The sequence below is a fragment of the Chiloscyllium punctatum genome, chromosome 19 (assembly GCF_047496795.1).
Source record: "Chiloscyllium punctatum isolate Juve2018m chromosome 19, sChiPun1.3, whole genome shotgun sequence".
Classification (NCBI taxonomy): domain Eukaryota; kingdom Metazoa; phylum Chordata; class Chondrichthyes; order Orectolobiformes; family Hemiscylliidae; genus Chiloscyllium; species Chiloscyllium punctatum.
Window position 1 is genome coordinate 82,434,717 of NC_092757.1, and position 17,675 is coordinate 82,452,391.

The following is a 17,675-nucleotide window of genomic DNA, read 5'->3' on the forward strand; positions in this document are numbered from 1 at the left end:
GAGTCAGGAAATCATCTGCATAACGATTCCCCAGGATTAGGACATGAGTATTTGCATAATCTCTGAGGATGATCTCATCCTACTATTGTACCTGGGGTAACATGTGACTGTGAGGTTGAGGGTTGTCTAGAGTGGCCAGAGTATCTGGAAGCATTGCCAGCTGACCTGTGTAAAGGATTTGTACTTTCTTTATTCAGGGCGTGTCAGCAGAATGCAGGTGAGTGGCGCTGGTGGGGGCGGAAGTAATGGTGACCACAGCAGTAGGGGTGTCGGAAGTTACTGAGCGTGTGGCATCAGCAATGATGTGAGGGGCGGAAGTGATGTCACGTGTGATGCATGAGGAATTGTGAGGGATGGAAGTGGTTGTGGGAGTGGCCATGATGGGGCGGAAGTGACATCATCAATCAGCATGTGGGTGGCAGCTGCATCAGCCGCATGGCTAATGGCGTCTGAATAGTTTCCGAGGCCAGGGGAATCTTCTGGACCCCTACTGCCGTGGTCACCACCGCTTCCGCCCACACCAGCGCAACTCACCTGTATTCTGCTGACATGCCCCCCAAGGACCCCACTGTCACTATCTCCAATCCCCAGAACCCCAAGGGGGACACTACCCCTGGTCATGACTCCACCCCCATTCCCCCCACCACAACACCCACTCTAGTTACAGGTTCCACCCCCATTCCCAGCTCCACACCCACACCAGCTCCCAACTCCCAGCCCTGCCGAGTTTTCACCGTTCCTCCAGTCCTCCCCCTCACTGAGAACGAATGATCAGTTCTCAGCAAAGGACTCACCTTCATCCCCTTCCGTCCACGCATCAATGAATTTAATACACGCCGTGACGTCGAACAATTCTTCCGTCGCCTCCGCCTCCGAGCTTACTTTCACAATCAGGACTCCCGCCCATCTTCCAAGGACCCCTTCGCCCACCTCCAACACACTGCATCCACCTGGACACCCCGCGCTGGCCTATTACCTGCCCACAATCTCTTCATTTCCAACTGCCACCGGGACATTAACCGCCTCAACCTGTCTACCCCCCCCCCACTCCAACTTCTCACCCTCACAATGCACAGCCCTCCAATCCCTCTGCTCCAATCCCAACCTAGCCATCAAGCCAGCGGATAAAGGGGGCGCAGTGGTAGTCTGGGGCGCTGACCTCTACACCGCTGAAGCCAAACGCCAACTCGAGGACACCTCTTCCTACTGCCCCCTCGACCATGACCCCACCCCCCATCACCAAACCATCATCTCCCAGAACATACAGAACCTCATCACCTCAGCAGATCTCCCACCCACAGCTTCCAACCTCATAGTCCGGGACCCCCGCACTGCCCAGTTCTACCTTCTTCCCAAGATCCACAAGCCTGACCACCCTGGCCGACCCACTGTCTCAGCACGCTCCTGCCCCACTGAACTCATCTCTACCTACCTCGACACTGTCCTTTCCCCCCTAGTCCAGGAACTCCCCACATACGTCCGAGACACCACCCATGCCCTCCACCACCTCCAAGACTTCACACCTCCATCCGCCATGACCAGGGCCTCCAAGCCCTCCGTTTTTTCCTCTCCAGACTCCTCAACAGTACCCTTCCACCGACACTCTCATTCGTTTGGCTGAACTGGTCCTCACCTTAACAATTTCTCCTTCGAATCCTCCCACTTCCACCAGACCAAAGGGGTAGCCATGAGCACACGTATGGGCCTGTCTCTTTGTTGGCTACGTAGAACAGTCGATCTTCCGTAATTACACCGGCACCACTCTTCACCTCTTCCTCCGCTACATTGATGACTGCATTGGCGCCACCTCATGCTCCTGTGAGGAGGTTGAGCAATTTATCAACTTCACCAACACATTCCACCCTGACCTTAAATTTACCTGAACCATCTCTGACACCTTCCTCCCCTTCCTGGACCTCTCCATCTCCAGGACCGACTTGACACTGACATTTTTTACAAACCCACCGACTCCCACAACTACCTGGATTACACCTCTTCCCACCCTACCTCTTGCAAAAATGCCATCCCGTATTCCCAATTCCTCCGCCTCCGCCGTATCTGCTCCCAGGGGGACCAGTTCCACCACAGAACACACCAGATGGCTTCCTTCTTTAGAGACCGCAATTTCCCTTCCCAAGTGGTTAAAGATGCCCTCCAACACATCTCGTCCACATCCTGCACCTCCGCCCTCAGACCCCACCCCTCCAACCGTAACAAGGACAGAACGCCCCTGGTGCTCACCTTCCACCCTACCAACCTTCGCATAAACCAAATCATCCACCGATATTTCCGCCACCTCCAAAAAGGCCCCACCACCAGGGATGTATTTCCCTCCCCATCCCTTTCCATGTTCTGCAAAAGCCGTTCCAGACTTCCAGCTCAGCACTGTCCCCATGACTTGTCCAGACTTGTCCTACCTGCCTATCTCCTATTCCACCTATCCACTCCACCCTCTCCTCCCTGACCTATCACCTTCATCCCCTCCCCCACTCACCTATTGTACTCTATGCTACTGTCTCCCCACCCCCACCCTCCTCTCGCTTATCTCTCCACGCCTCAGGCTGTCTGTCTTTACTCCTGATGAAAGGCTTTTGCCCGAAACGTCGATTTCGGTGCTCCTTGGATGCTGCCTGAACTGCTGTGCTCTTCCAGCACCACTAATCCAGAATCTGGTGTCCAGCATCTGCAGTCATTGTTTTTACCTTCCAGTGCTGTAAGAATATGAATGTCTGATGGTTCCACTGAATTGGTCATCTGTTGACACAAATCTAGTATTTGACTCATTAGTATTTCTGCAGGTCTTTTTCTGTTTTTTCAAGGTTATTTATGGGAGACAAAAATAAACAGAAGTTGTTTTCCTTAGTACTCAAATGCACGTCTGTGGATTTGACTCAAAATTGATATGGACTGCCTTTGTAAATCAAAAATTTTGTGACCTAATTTTTGTGAATTATGTGCATGAGGTTGTATCGTAGGAATATTGACAATCTTCTAACTTAAGTCATTTTTATTGTTAAGGTCAAAACTGAACAAAAACAAAATTAATAAAGTACGAAGATTTTGTTCACAATGTTTTTGTGGAATTTTTGTCAAAGTTTAGCTCTGCAAAGTTGATGGTGCTGTATTTTTGATGATCTTATCTTTTTGACCACAGATTTCTTGAATGTGGAAGGGAGGTTTTGTTTCAGTAATCATGACGGTAGCAGTAGATGAGTATTTTGTTCTGCTTAGACAGTTTTCTGAATACATAATTTGTATGATGACTAAACATAAAAATTGTGAGTTTGCACAGAGTGGATGGCAGACTTATTACTGAGATTCTGGCCGAGATGTTGTTCTTATATCTGTTTGAAGTGATCCATTTTTGAACAAGATATTGCAGTCTTAACTGGAATAATATATACACACACTTCAATTTGATTGAAATTGTGTACTAAATAATATGAGTATAGAAAATATTTGTTTAAAATTTGGAATTATGTCCAGTATTCAAACTGAAATCACATATGCTGTCTAGAAAATTTGAATGTCAAGGTATATGGTGTGACTGGTCCTGAGTTTCTGTGCAAAGGTACAATAATACTGTTGTGATATGGTATCCATTGTCATAAAATATTATTGTTTGGTCTGAAAAGTAATACTGATACCAACTAGTAATTTGTTCAATGGAAGTATCTTTTTATTGCAATATCTGAAAGGTCATGGAACCAGATTCAGTAGTATCTTTCAAAAGAAGATTGCATATATACTTGTAAATGAAAGATCTTTAAGGTTGTCTGATAAGTACAGAAGATTGTGACTAATTGAATAGCTCATTCAAAAGAGCTGGAATGATTATTAATGGCAAATGTACCTTTTGTTTTAAAACAAAAGATAAAGTCACCGTAGTCCTAGCTCACCATACGGTGGGATTCTCATTAGAAAGAGACAAGGCTGATGGTTTACCTGAGGGTTAACATGCCTCCAGCAAGGAGAAGGTTTGAGAAGGGGCATCTTTCAGGGTAACCTTAACATACATGTATTCATAAAACCATCTGTTTTCTGAAATCAACCCTGTGTTTTATATTTCCTTGTGCCAGATAGCATCCTACTGAATCAGTACTGTGTTTCCCTTTCTTTGACTTGTTTGTTGTTGTGTGAAGCCAAATAACGTGCAATATTCCAACATCGGTTTCATTGACTTTCAAATTGGATTCATCAATTCATTTCAAATCCAGTTTGGAAATTTAGCGTTATTAATGTAAGGTGCATTTTGCCTTTCACTGTGAAAAGAATTCACTTTATGTTCTCATCTTGCTATGTCCATATCAACTACGAACACAAAATGTACCTTACATTTTGAATGTTTCACACAAAAGTTCCACGTGTGTAGTGTTATCCTGCATGGTTCCTGTGCAACCAAGACTTGCATTTGCACTCCAATAATGAGATAACTTTATTGAACAGCACTTCAAATCCCAGTACTTCATGGGAATTGGATTCTTGTTCCATTCATTTCTACAGAACACAATCATGTTCTCATCGTGTTTTGCTCCAAATGATTTGAATAATGAAGGAGCCCCACTCAGTTTAAGGAAACATGATCCTTAATTGGTGGTTTTGGTAGAATCACTGATATTGTGATCTTCCAATTAAGATGTGTTGACGATTTCCAGCAGACTTGTATCCCTGTTGAACTGTCTAAATTGATATTTTATATTGTGGCAGAGTCAACTATGTGAACTGGCAGAATAATCTGGAAACAACACGTGAAATTGTGACATGCATTTGCACAATTTGTCTGCCATTTCACCTAATCTGAGGGATGTGGATTTAACTGGATTGGTTACTCGTACGCTCAGAGCAACTATTTAAACTTACTTCCAGAAAGGGAGGCATGTTTTCTGCTTTTAAAAGCAGAATTTATCATTCACCTCTCCTTTCTAGAAACCATTTCCACAGTTATATAGTGTTGTCCACATCTTTTCAGTAGTCATTTTTCTTAGATGATTCATGTGGTTAATGCAAACTAGATCATTCTGACAGGCATAGAGTTCTCGTGTTTTGTGCTGCAGACTAAAATGTCACTACACTTTTACCTGTCAGAAAAATTGCTTCTAATACTTATTTTCTTGTTTTCAGTTTAAATTTTAAAGATCCTGAGGCAGTCAGAGCCCTTACATGTACGCTATTGAAGGAGGACTTTGGACTGACAATAGACATCCCATTGGAGAGATTGATTCCCACAGTTCCTTTGCGGCTGAACTACATACACTGGGTTGAAGATCTGATCGGTAGTGACGCTGTTAAAAGTAAACTCATCCGAGGAATTGACATTGGTATAAAACAATAGTTTTCTTTATCTTTTTCAGAAAAGTCTAACTAAGCGTGTTGATTGGTATGAAATAATTATTTCATCATGTTGAACACTGATGAATGCATCTTCAGTTCAGTATCACCACAATTAAAGATATAGTATTGGACACTTGAAATGTTTCATAGCGCATTACTTAAATCAGAAAGCAGCAAGCAACATGGTTCTAGATTGTCATGCAAAACTTGAAAGACCAATATTTGAAGTTGAACAGTGTAGGTGGAAGGAATTTGATGTGGTAAAAAACATTGCTTTGAAATCTCGGTGATACTATACTGAAGCATTGGTTCCCGGTTGTTTTCTTTATTAATGTATTAGTCAATCTTTGACAAAGCTGTAATTGTGAAGGAAATGCTATGTGAAATGGAAGGGTCCATTCCTGTCTTTCTGTATCTTGTGGAAACCTCAATTACCTGATTTTTTTTTAAAGATTGGCAACTTGTCACTTGATAAATGAGATGGATATATTTTTACTCTTTGGTCCAATGTGTTAATACCTAAAGACATTGTCCTCCTGACATTTCTTATGGGAAATAGACTTTTTATGTAAGATTTTATTTGGCAAAGATTAGTTGATACACTGTTCTGATGGCAATCAGTTTGAAGTGTAACAGCATGAATAATTTGGAAATCTCACTGTGGTGGAAAATCCAAATGTTATAAAAGCTGAGAAGTTTATGTTGTATAGGTTTACTTTCGACCTTAACTGTATTAACTCTAAATTGTTATTCAGTAATGCTGTTCCATATTGATGCCCATGCAATAATTTGTCCTGTCAGTAAAATTCCAACTGTAGTTTTTAAACTGCCTGTGTCCCATAGATGTTGAATTTCCACTTTTTGAAATCACTTTGGGACCAGTGATAGCTAGCAATAAGTTGATCCCCAAACTGTGGGAATCTGGGTTTTTACTCTTGTTCAATACAGAAGTCTTGACATGACCACTAATCAAGGCAAACATAACAGCTGATTACAACTCCCAAGGTGTTTATTTATGAACAGGAACTATCAATCTGTTTGACAAGAGTGCTGGAGTTACGGCATCTAAGGGACTGGGAATTGAGTGTTTTTTTTAACAATAAAAAAATGGATGAGAAATAACACTCCATCACAATAGTTAAAAAACCAAGTGAAAGTCGGATCATCTTCATTGACTCTTATAAAGTGATCAGGACACTTTTTCCAAATCTTAAATCCATTCTAAATTTCAATTAAACCATGTCAGTTCAGATATTTGCTGGCATAAATTGTCAACACACTAAAATAATCTCCTCTTGTCTCTTCTGTGCTGTTAAGTCTCCCTTGTGTGCGAGCTGTCATAATGAAACACTGTAAAGTTAGATATGTGCAGATTTCAAAATGTGGATGCATAGCTTTCATTTTGTGTTTGCATAATGAAATTAAGCTATTCAGCCAACTGAGCAGGCAATCATGGTTCCTTGCCTGCTTAGTGGGAAAATATTTCATGCATGTGCTAATAATTGGTCCTGGCCAAGAAAATTCCATCTTTGAAATGTATATGCATATTAGATGTTATTATCTGAAGAGCAGAGGAGCATCGCAACAACAGAGAGGACTGGCGACCAATTATTAGTAGCAAAGTGGTTGTTATTAGACTTGCAATCCAGACGCCTGGATAAATGATCCAGATAGAGAAATTCAAATCCCACCATGGCAGCTAAGTATGTAAGAGTTAAATTAATCTAAAGTGAACATTTATTTTCATTGATAAACATTTTCTATTGTAATATCCTAAACACTCTCTTGGTTCACTAATGCCTGAAAGAAAAGACTAACTTAGTCTAGACAGCGGAACCTCGATTATCCGAACAAGATGGGCGGGCAGTATTTTGTTTGGATAATTGATTATTCGGATGATCCAGTGCCTCTCCAATGGGATTTGGAGTTTTCTGAAGTCTCCTTTTTCCTCTCAATGCCTGCCTTGCTCCCCTCTGTCTGTCTCACGGTTTGTTTCTGAGCAGACACACACTTGCATGTAAGGGATCTGCAGCATTGCTGAAGCCTCGCCCTGCTGCTGCTTCACTTCAATGGCATTGACAGAGCAAGCAGTTGCTGAATCCACTTCCCCTTCGGGAGACTAGGCACCGTGGGTCACTAAACCCCACCCCCTCCCCCTTGCGCGCGCGCATGCGCAAAGACATACTCACGTGCACACACACACACCAAGACGGCTGCTGCCTTTGTGAGGTGAGTGTCAAAATAGCACACATGCACACAACTTTTCACTGCAACTTTTTGACAAGTTTCCACTCTGTCCTGTGCAGGGCACTGTTGGAGAGATTATCTGGGGTCTTTATTTGAGAATATTTAGCGCTCTGAATTTGCCCAGATTGTCATTCTGTCTGTCTTCCTTTGGGGAGAGAGAGGGCAGGCGGGGAGGTCAGTCATTTGGAGACGGTACCTGGGCTCCCATTGATGTCCAGGACTGTTCTCGGCAGCGTTTCAGTAAGCCGAATTCACTTTTAATCATTGTAAACAAAAGACATGATCGTCACACCAGTGTTGGTAACACCTCTTTGGTGTAATGTTTTTACGGGACCTTGAGATCTTCGAAGAATCAATATTCGGATAATCGAGGTGCCCCTATTTGTGACTGCAGAACTGAGCAACATGGCTGACTCTCAACTGTTCTCTAAAATGGCTCAGGCCATCACTCAATTAAGGGCAATTATCAATCGGCAATAAATGCTAAGCTTCTATGACAACCACATCCTTGTGAATTAATTTTAAATTATTAATTTTAGCGTAAAATCAACTGCTCTATGGCACTGAACAACCACTGAGTTCTGATTGCTAAAAGTACCTGCAGAAGTTTCAGAATCCATTTCTAATGTGAAGTCTTACCTGTTGAAACAGTTAGCTTGCACTGAATGCACAAAAAAAGATAAATAATATTTTCACTACGGTGCAGGAATATTGTTCTTTTCTAAGGTGCAGTACCTCAGGTAGAATCACTGCCTTCAGAAGGAGAAAGGTGGTAAATCAGAGGCAGGACATAAAAAGAAAAGTGCGTTAATCATGCCCAGCAACAACATACTTCGATGCTGAACCTGATGCCACTGATGCTGAGACTAAAACATCACATGAACACATATTTGCTATCAAATACAATAATTGCAGTATTTTACACTGGAGATGGCATTCTTAAGCTTTTTTTTTCAGAAGCACCCTGAGTAGAAGATTGCTCATGGCTTTCTTGACAAGAATTATGCTGTTGTTATATTAATGAAGTGTGGCAATTTTACATTTAAAAAATTCTAGCTCTGTTTCTTGTACAGTTGATCACATTTAAGCTCGTTGGTTTTAGATGCAAATAACAAAAACATGTCCTATCTGTTTACCTCTCTTCTGTGAAAGGAATACAAATAAAATACTTTAATTGAAATACATTGAATATTTTGAATAAATGTAAATGAAAACGACACAATGCTATATGATGATCTAAATTACCAGGAAACTGCTGCAGCCTTCTCAGGCTCTACATATGCATGAGATTGGCAGACTAATTAGAAGGATGCTGTGCTTATCAATTGCTGAAAGGGTATATTTTGCAGGACTTTCCTCAAGAGTATTAAGCCCCTGCAAATTGTGTTATTTTTCAACGAATTACCCAACTTTGTGGAATACCATTAATATGCTGTGTAATTTACAATGAAACCTGTCTGTAGTAACTATTTAATCACTGTCGCAAAAGAATCTAATTTGACAGTTATTAAGAATCATTGAGCAATACCAGCTTCGTGGAGGCATTCTTTTGGGAAATAGAGTGGATGGAGAGAAGAGGGTAAGCTGAAACTGGCTATTCTTGATTATCACTGATTGAAGTTTTTGTTAAAATTAATTTGCAAAAATGTGGATTGTTATAGAAAGCCCAGTGTTTACTGCCCATTGATGACTGCCCTTAACTGAGTGATGAACTAAGCCGTTTTAACGAACTGCTCTGGTTCTGCAGTCATATATAGGCCAGACTGAGATTTTCCTTTTGAGGACATTAGTGAACGAGGTGAGTGTTTAGGACAGTCCAGTACAATAATGGTCACCATTAATGAAAATAGATTTTCATTCCAGATTAATTTACCTTATTTAATTTATGTACTCGGCTGCCAAGGTAGGATTTGAATTTCTGTGTTTGGACGATTAATTCAGACTTCTGGATTACAAATCCAGTAACCTGACCATATTCATCGGTGTCTAGGGTTTGGTGCTGGAAAAGCACAGCAGGTCAGGCAGCATCCAAGGAGTAGGAGAATTGACGTTTCAGTCAAAAGCCCTTCATCAGGAATCCTTTTGCCTGAAACATTGATTCTTCTGCTCCTCAGATGCTGCATGACCTGCTGTAGTTTTCCAGTACCACACTCTCTAATCTCCAGCATCTGCAGTCCTCACTTTCGCCTAATGTTCATTGGTAGCCAGTCCTCTCAGCTGTGATGCACAGGCTGGTGGAACTGAAGAAATAATAATGAGGAAAACCTCAGAAGTTAGCTAAGTGAAGACATGTTGTTTCTTGCTTTGCTTCTAGCCATTTTGATTGTGACGTCAGAGGCCCATGCATCCAATGCCAACTTTGTTCATTGCATTTGAAGCCTAAATACAGCAAAACCATGTATTCATCAAATATATTCAAAATTTATCCATGTGGTTTTAATCCAATGGGTTGAGCTAGAAAGGATTGCTCTGATCAGAAAAAATGTACAAGTCCTTTGAATCAATTTGGCTGGTCCGCCAGTTCATAACTTATTCACAGTCACTAACTAAGAGGTTAACTTATTGCCTTGGATTCTATTATATGAATAACTAATGCATGTATTTACAACTTACACTATAAATTTGCATCTAATATCTAAAACTATTCTGAATGTTGCAGGAACTGGGGCCTCCTGCATCTATCCTTTACTCGGAGCCACTATGAATGGTTGGTTCTTCCTTGCAACTGAAGTGGATGATATGTGCTTTAACTATGCGAAGAAAAATGTAGAGCAGAACAGTCTCTCTGAGCTCATTAAAGGTTGGTAAAGAAGGAACTGCTTTTCTTGGTTCCTACGAAATGACGTTTTGACTTTTCATTGCTTTATCGTTCCAGGGATTCTACTTTCTCTTCCCAAATGCCTTGTATCACTGGAAAAAAAAGTCACAGAATTGTTGCAATGCAGAACCAGGCCTTTCAATCCATCATGTCTGCTCTGGCTGTCCAAATGAGCAATGTAACTTGGTGTCATTCTCCCACCCTTTGCCTGTAACTCAACATTATTTCTCTTTTAAAGAATAATCCAGACTGATCCTTACTTGAGCATTTTTTTTCCTCTCGTTGCATTTATTTCTTTGGCATATCCCTGTAAATCTTTTCGTCATATTCTCAATCCCTTTACAAATGGAAGCAGTTTCTCACTGCCTACTCTGTCTCGACCTCACACATAATTTAGAACATTTTTGTCAAATCCTCTCTCCAATCTATCTTCATACTTAATAGAGACATATAAGATAATCAGAGGATTAGATAGGGTGGACAGGGAGAGCCTTTTTCCAAGTATGGTGACGGCGAGCACGAGGGGGTATAGCTTGAAATTGAGGGGTGATAGATATAGGACAGATGTCAGAGGTAGTTTCTTTACTCAGAGAGTAGTAAGCGTATGGAATGCTTTGACTGCAACGGTAGTAGATTCGCCAACTTTAAGTACATTTAAGTCATCATTGGACAAGCATATGGACGTATATGGAATAGTGTAGGTTAGATGGGCTTCAGATTGGTATGACAGGGCGGCGCAACATCGAGGGTCGAAGGGCCTGTACTGTGCTGTAATGTTCTATGTTCTATAACTCAGATTTCTCATCCTTGGAGCCATCCTTATAAACCTCTTCTGCTCTTCAGTGGATTAACATCCTTTCTCGAGTACAGCATCCATAACTGCACACTGTACTGAACTGAGGGATAAGTAGATTCTTCTATAGATTCAGCATAACATCCCTATTCTTGTGCCCTGTGTTGCTATTAATAAAGCTCAGAATACTGTAAGCTTCATTAAACACACTCTGCCTACCCAGCCAAGTGTATGCACGCATACACCCAGACGTTTCTGCATCTGCACTGCCTTTAAAGTAGTTTTGTAGTTTATACTGTCTCTCCAAGTTCTTTTTGCCAAACTGTGTCATCATTTCTCCACAATGAACTTCTGTCAGCCTTATGCTCACTCCACCAACTTGCTCACACCATTTGAAGTTCTACTCTGTCCTCTTCACAGGTTACAAAGCTCCCAAAAGTAACATTGCAAACTGTGAAATTGTTTCCTGCTCTCCAAGATCTAGATAATTATTTAAGATCAGGAAAAGCATGAGTCCCAATACCAACCCCTGAGGAATTCTACAACAGACTGTCATTCAACCTGAGAATTATTTATTATCTATAACTTTGTTTACCATCTCTTGGCTAATTTTGTATCAGTATCACTGCTGTCTCTTCTATTCCATGAGCTGTAACTTTTCTCACAAGTGTGTTGTGCCTTTTGGAATTGTACATACATGGCATCAGCAGCACTCCCTTTTTCAACCCTCTGTGCTACCACTTACAGACAAGTCAAGCAAGTTAATTGAGCATAATTTTCTCTTAAGAAAGCCATACTGGCTTTCCCATATTTGTCACTATTCATTCTTTCTCAAATTACTGTTTTCAAATGTTTCCCCACAAACTGACTTGTCTATAACTGCTGACCATATTCTTATGTTCCTGTGTGAACAAGGATTGGGGGTGTAATGTTTGCAGTCCAGTGGTATTGCACCTCAGTCCAGGGGTGACTGCAACGTTTATGGCCAATGCTTCTGCAATTTTGGTTCAGTTTCTTCATTATCCTTCGATGTATCTCATCTGGTCATTGTGCCATGTCAACTCCAAGTACCAACAGCTTAATCAATACTACCTCCTCAATTTTAAATGCTTCTAATGACTGAGTTTCCTCCTCTTTACTATGACCTGGGTAGCATCTGCTTTCTTGCTAAAGATAAATACAAAATTTTAATTTAACATCTCAGCTATGCTCTCTGATTTCATATGTAAATTTCTTTCTGTTTGGCCCTAATTGACCATACTCTGTTTGCCACCCTGGGATTCCTCTTTGTCAGCTGTAGGTCATTTCTTCATTGGCCCTCTCTGCTTCTCCTATCTCCTTTCTCAGCTCGCTTCTGATCATTTTGTATTCTCCTTGCTTTTTGAAAGTTATTTGTACCTGATACCTGTCATAAGCACATTTCTTCATCTTAATTTTTGGCTTTTTTCATCCAGGAGGCTCTGAATTTGATTCCCCTACCTTTTCCCTTTGTCGGGAAAACATCTTATATCAAACCTGCCTTTGAAAATAGGCTTTTCTTGGCAACCTTTGACGCTGGTCTGTCCAGCTCAGCTTTGTTTGTCCCATTATGTTGGATGTCCCAAGTTAATCGTTCAAGGTGCTGATTGTTAGATGCCCTTTTCTACCATCATTCTAAACTGTATGATACCATATATGCTCATGTTCTTCCACTAACACTTGATCAGCTTGGCCCCCTATCCCAGAATCAGCTCCTTTTAGATTTTTTTTCCTGTACCTCCTCCCCACTACTTAGTCGTCTGTTGACTACACCCAGCGAAATAATTACATCCTTCTTGTTTCTTAGCACTAACCAAACATTCTGTCCTTGAACGCTCCAAGACATTTTCTTTCACCATAAAACAACCAATAACCAGGAATATTTATCACCCAGACCAGCTTTTCCTTCAGCTAGGACTCTTACCACCATAATATTAAACATTTCTGAAGTCCTACTATTCAATTTTAACCAAGCTCTTTAGCGTCTGTCTGTTGGACCACATTCCCCTTCCTCCCTATGTCTTTGTTGTTCATGTTAAATCTTGAGATCGCTAGACTTTGCTCATCAACGGTGTTAACAGATTTTAAGATCATAAGACATAGGAATGGAAGAAGGCCATTCGGCCCATCAAGTCCATGCCGCCATTTAATCATAACCGATGGGTGTTTCAATTCCACTTACCTGCACTCTCCCCGTAGCCCTTAATTACTTGCAAGATCAAGAATTTATCAATCTCTGCCTTGAAGACACCCAACGTCCCGGCCTCCAATGCGCTCCGTGGCAATGAGTTCCACAGCCTCACCACTCTCTGACTGAAGAAATGTCTCCTCATTTCCGTTCTAAATTGACCTCCTCTAATTTTAAGGCTATGCCCATGGCTCCTAGTCTCCTTGTCTAATGGAAACAACTTCCCAGCATCCACCCTTTCTAAGCCACGCATTATCTTGTAAGTTTCTATTAGATCTCCCCTCAACCTTCTGAACTCTAATAAATACAATCCCAGGATCCTCAGCCGTTCATCATATGTTAGGCCCACCATTCCAGGGATCATCTGTGTGAATCTCCGCTGGACTCGCTCCAGGTGCCAGTATGTCTTTCCTGAGGTGTGGGGCTCAAAATTGGACTCCGTATTCTAAATGGGGCCTAACTAGAGCTTTATAAAGTCTGAGAAGCACATTGCTGCGTTTATATTCTAACCCTCTTGAGATAAATGACAACATTACATTCGCTTTCTTAACCATGGACTCAACCTGCAAATCAACCTTGAGAGGATCCTAGGCTAGCACTCCCAGATCCCTTTGTACTTGGCTTTATGAATTTTCTCACCGTTTAAAAAATAGTCCATGCCTGCATTCTTTTTCCAAAGTGCAAGACCTCGCACTTGCTCACGTTGAATTTCATCAGCCATTTCCTGAACTACTCTCCTAAACTGTCTAAATCTTTCTGCAGCCTCCCCACCACCTCAGTACTACCTGCCTGTTCACCTAACTTCATATCATCGGTGAACTTCACCAGAATGCCCAATGTCCCTTCATCCAGATCATGAATATTTAAAGTAAACAGTTGCAGCCCCAACACTGAACCCTGTGGGACCCCACTTGTCACCAGCTGCCATTCCATAAAAGAACCTTTCATCCCAACTCTCTGCCTTCTGTCAGATTATGGAGCAAAGGCAGCTATATGGAGCTTCTTGTGGGGGTGGAAATGCCATTAATGACTTGAGATTTCAACTGAACATTGTGTCTGTTGAAAGCTTCAACAAAACATATTGACCTGGAGTTTCCACTCAACTGTATAGTTTTTCTCAGCATACTTAGAGTAGAGTTAGTGTGACTGACACAAAAGGTCATAAAACTTTCAATGTAAATTGAACTGCCAAGAACTTTTGCGAGTCTGAGAAACAAGCATGCTTGATGCAGATAAAACTACTAAAGCACCCAGGTTAAAATCATGAAAACTGGGGAGCTTCTACGAATTCCATGTATTTAGAGGCACTTAAAACTCTTGGCTTGTCATCATCCTTTATTTCTGGCTGTGGCGGAACGTCTGGGTGTACCCTCCACCTTTCAAATGGAAAGAAATGACTATACAGCATAATGGAGAGAACATTGAACACCAAACAAAAATACTCATGACACTTTTGAGGGACAAAATTGTCTCAAGAAAATATGATTTGAAATGCTCAGGAATCATCTGAACTTCAGTTTGTTTTCCTAACTTAGTTTCTGAGTTCCAAGTAACGGAGAAGACCATTAGCATTCATTCAGCTGCATCTACTGTATCCAGCAACATTTTCTGCATGCCCTCTGCCCTATGCTTTAGCCTATGCATTTGTAACTTCTTTCCCAAAACCACCCAGCCTCAGTGGTCTGACAAAATCCACATCCTACTTTTTTAGATACTATTCCCACCAAACTCCTGTCCATCCTCAGCCCCATGTTAACTCTCATTGTAAGTATCTCCCATTCCATTTAACAACCTTTTGCTTTCAACGCTCTTTTGGAAAAAGGCCTATATCTCCCGAAACACAACTGTCCTATTCCAATCTCTCTCGTCTTTGAAGTATTTTAGGTGTGTTATTGCGTTCCAAATATCTGTTCATCTTTCCTTCAAGGCCTTTTTAAATTTGTTGATTCCACCTCAATGACAGTGATACATGCCTAATCAAAAAAACGTGGCTGACTGTGACTGTGATGCATCAATATGATTACTTTGTGATGATGCTGCTCCTTCAATAAAGTTGTGATGTCCTTAGTCTTTTTTCAGGAGGTCTTAAAAGACACACACTCCGAAAACTCTGGATTTGAAATGTTTTAGGGCCAGTTTGATTGTAGCTAACAGGTACTGCCTCAGGTAAAAGGCTTTAAGTTTAAAAGAAACACTTGCACATTGAAAGAGAAGTGGCTAGTTTTCCCAGCTTTTTCTCTGGTTTGATTTGGTTTTTGGCAGTCTGACTATTCACTGAAAGCAGTCAGGCAGTTGAAAAGCTGCCGGGCCCAAAGAAGCAGGTCCATGCTGTTCCTCCTGTCTCTCTGACTTATATCCTGCAAGACCCTGTGTTTGATTTTACCTTATGTGCCAGAGGATGTTTATGAGGATTGTTGCAAGTATTGGAAACAGCATCATTAAGTTAGGATGGTCTGTTGGGTTTTCAGATAGGTTGTTATTCGGTATTCTGTTCTCTTTTGTTTGTGTTTCATCCAGTAATCTTGTAAATAAATTTTTTTGTTTAAAACTGTGGTTTGATCAACTGCATCCCTCCAGGAATATCTGGTTTACACCTGCGTAAACAACTAGCAAAGTTTAGGTATGGACTACTTTCTTGAATTGTTTTGAGGGGGTCTGGCCTGGTCCAAAACAACTGAACTCATGAATAGCTTCCTACCTTCATTGATTTACAAAACCACAAATTGAAAACTTCATCTTTACCTTTGAATTGTTTCATAATGTCCTTGCCTCCCAGTATCTAATCTCCTGTAATATCCACCTTCTGCACGCTACACCTATTTCTTCAGAATTCATTACTTTTCCGCCTCTCATGCAGACCTTTGTCCCATTACTGGTGACATCTGCTGCCTAGACTGCATGCTGTAGAATTCTATTTTTAATGCCCACTGCCTCTTTAGCTTCTTCTTTAAGATCCTCCTTAAAACTCAAAGTTTTGTTCAGTTTTGACAGTATTAGGCAAGAACTTTCGAAAGTTGGTTGGGGGTGCAGATATTCACAAGTAAAGGGATGGTTGGAAAGCAGGAAACCTTCAGAAATGAGACAATGGGAGTCCAGAGACTATGTGTTCTTGTTAGTGTGAAGGGCAAGGCTGGTAGGTTTAAGGAATGCTGGCTCACAAGAGAAATTGAGGCTCTGGTCCAGAGCAAGGAAGCATATGTCAGGTATAGACAGCAGGAATCGAGTGGAAAGTCAGGAGGGCAAAAATAGGAACTTGACACAGCTTTGGAAGCTTAGGTTAAGGAGAACCCAAAGGGATTCTACAAATACGTTAAGGACAAAAGAGTAAGTAGGCAGAAAATAGGGTCTCTTTTATGTGTGAAACCACAGGAGATAGGGGAAATCCTAAATGAGTATTTTGCATCAGTGTTTAATGTGGAGAAGGATATAGAAGCTAGAGAATTTGGGGAAACAAATAGTGATATCTTGAATAGTGTCCATATTACAAAAGAGGTATTGCTGAATGTCTTAAAATGCAGAAAGGTGGTTAAGTTCCCAGGACTGATCAGTTATCCTTGAACTTTTGGGGAAGGTAAGGAAGTGATTGCTGGGCCCCTTGCTGAGATAATTGTATCATTGATAGCCACGGGTGAGGTTTCGGAAGACTGGAGGTTGATTTGGATGGGTATGTGAAAAGGAAGGGTTTGGAGAGATATGGACCGGGTGCTGGCAGGTGGGACTAGATTGGGTTGGGATATCTGGTCGGCACAGGTTGGACTGAAGGGTCTGTTTCCATGCTGTACATCTCTATGACTAATGTGGTGCCATTATTTAGGAAAGTAGTAAGAAAATATCAGGGAACTGTAGACTGGTGAGCCTGAATTCAGTGGTGGTTAATTGTGGAGGGGACTGAGAGGGAGAGAATTTACATGTGTTAGGAAAGGCAAGCACTAATTGGGGATAGTCAACATGGCTTTGTGCATAAGAAGTCGTGTCTCGCTAACATGATTGTTTTTTTGAAGAGGTGACGAAGAAGGTTGATGAAGACAGAGCAGTGGACGTTGTCGATATGGATTTGAGGAACGCACTTGACAAGGTTCTGCATGGTAGACTGGTTAGCAAGGTTAGATCACATGTAATACAGGGAGGGCTACCCCCCATTTGGATACAAAATTGACTCAAAGTTAGGAGATGGAGGGTTGCTTTTTGGACTGGAGGCCTGTGACCAGCAGTGTGCCATGAGGATCGGTGCTGGGACCACTGCTTTTTGTCATCTATATTCACATCCAAATAATTTATGT

General features: G+C 41.5%; 1 protein-coding gene across 2 annotated transcripts in view; it reads left to right on the forward strand.

Moving 5' to 3' along the window:
* mettl16 (methyltransferase 16, N6-methyladenosine) overlaps positions 1 to 17,675 on the forward strand; it is a 130,667-nt gene that overhangs the window by 78,726 nt on the left and 34,266 nt on the right. For both annotated transcript variants that reach the window (XM_072589857.1, XM_072589856.1), the window contains exons 3-4: positions 5,122 to 5,318; positions 10,238 to 10,378. In XM_072589857.1, the coding sequence (XP_072445958.1) occupies positions 5,122 to 5,318; positions 10,238 to 10,378 (338 nt within the window). The remainder of the gene's footprint in view (positions 1 to 5,121; positions 5,319 to 10,237; positions 10,379 to 17,675) is intronic.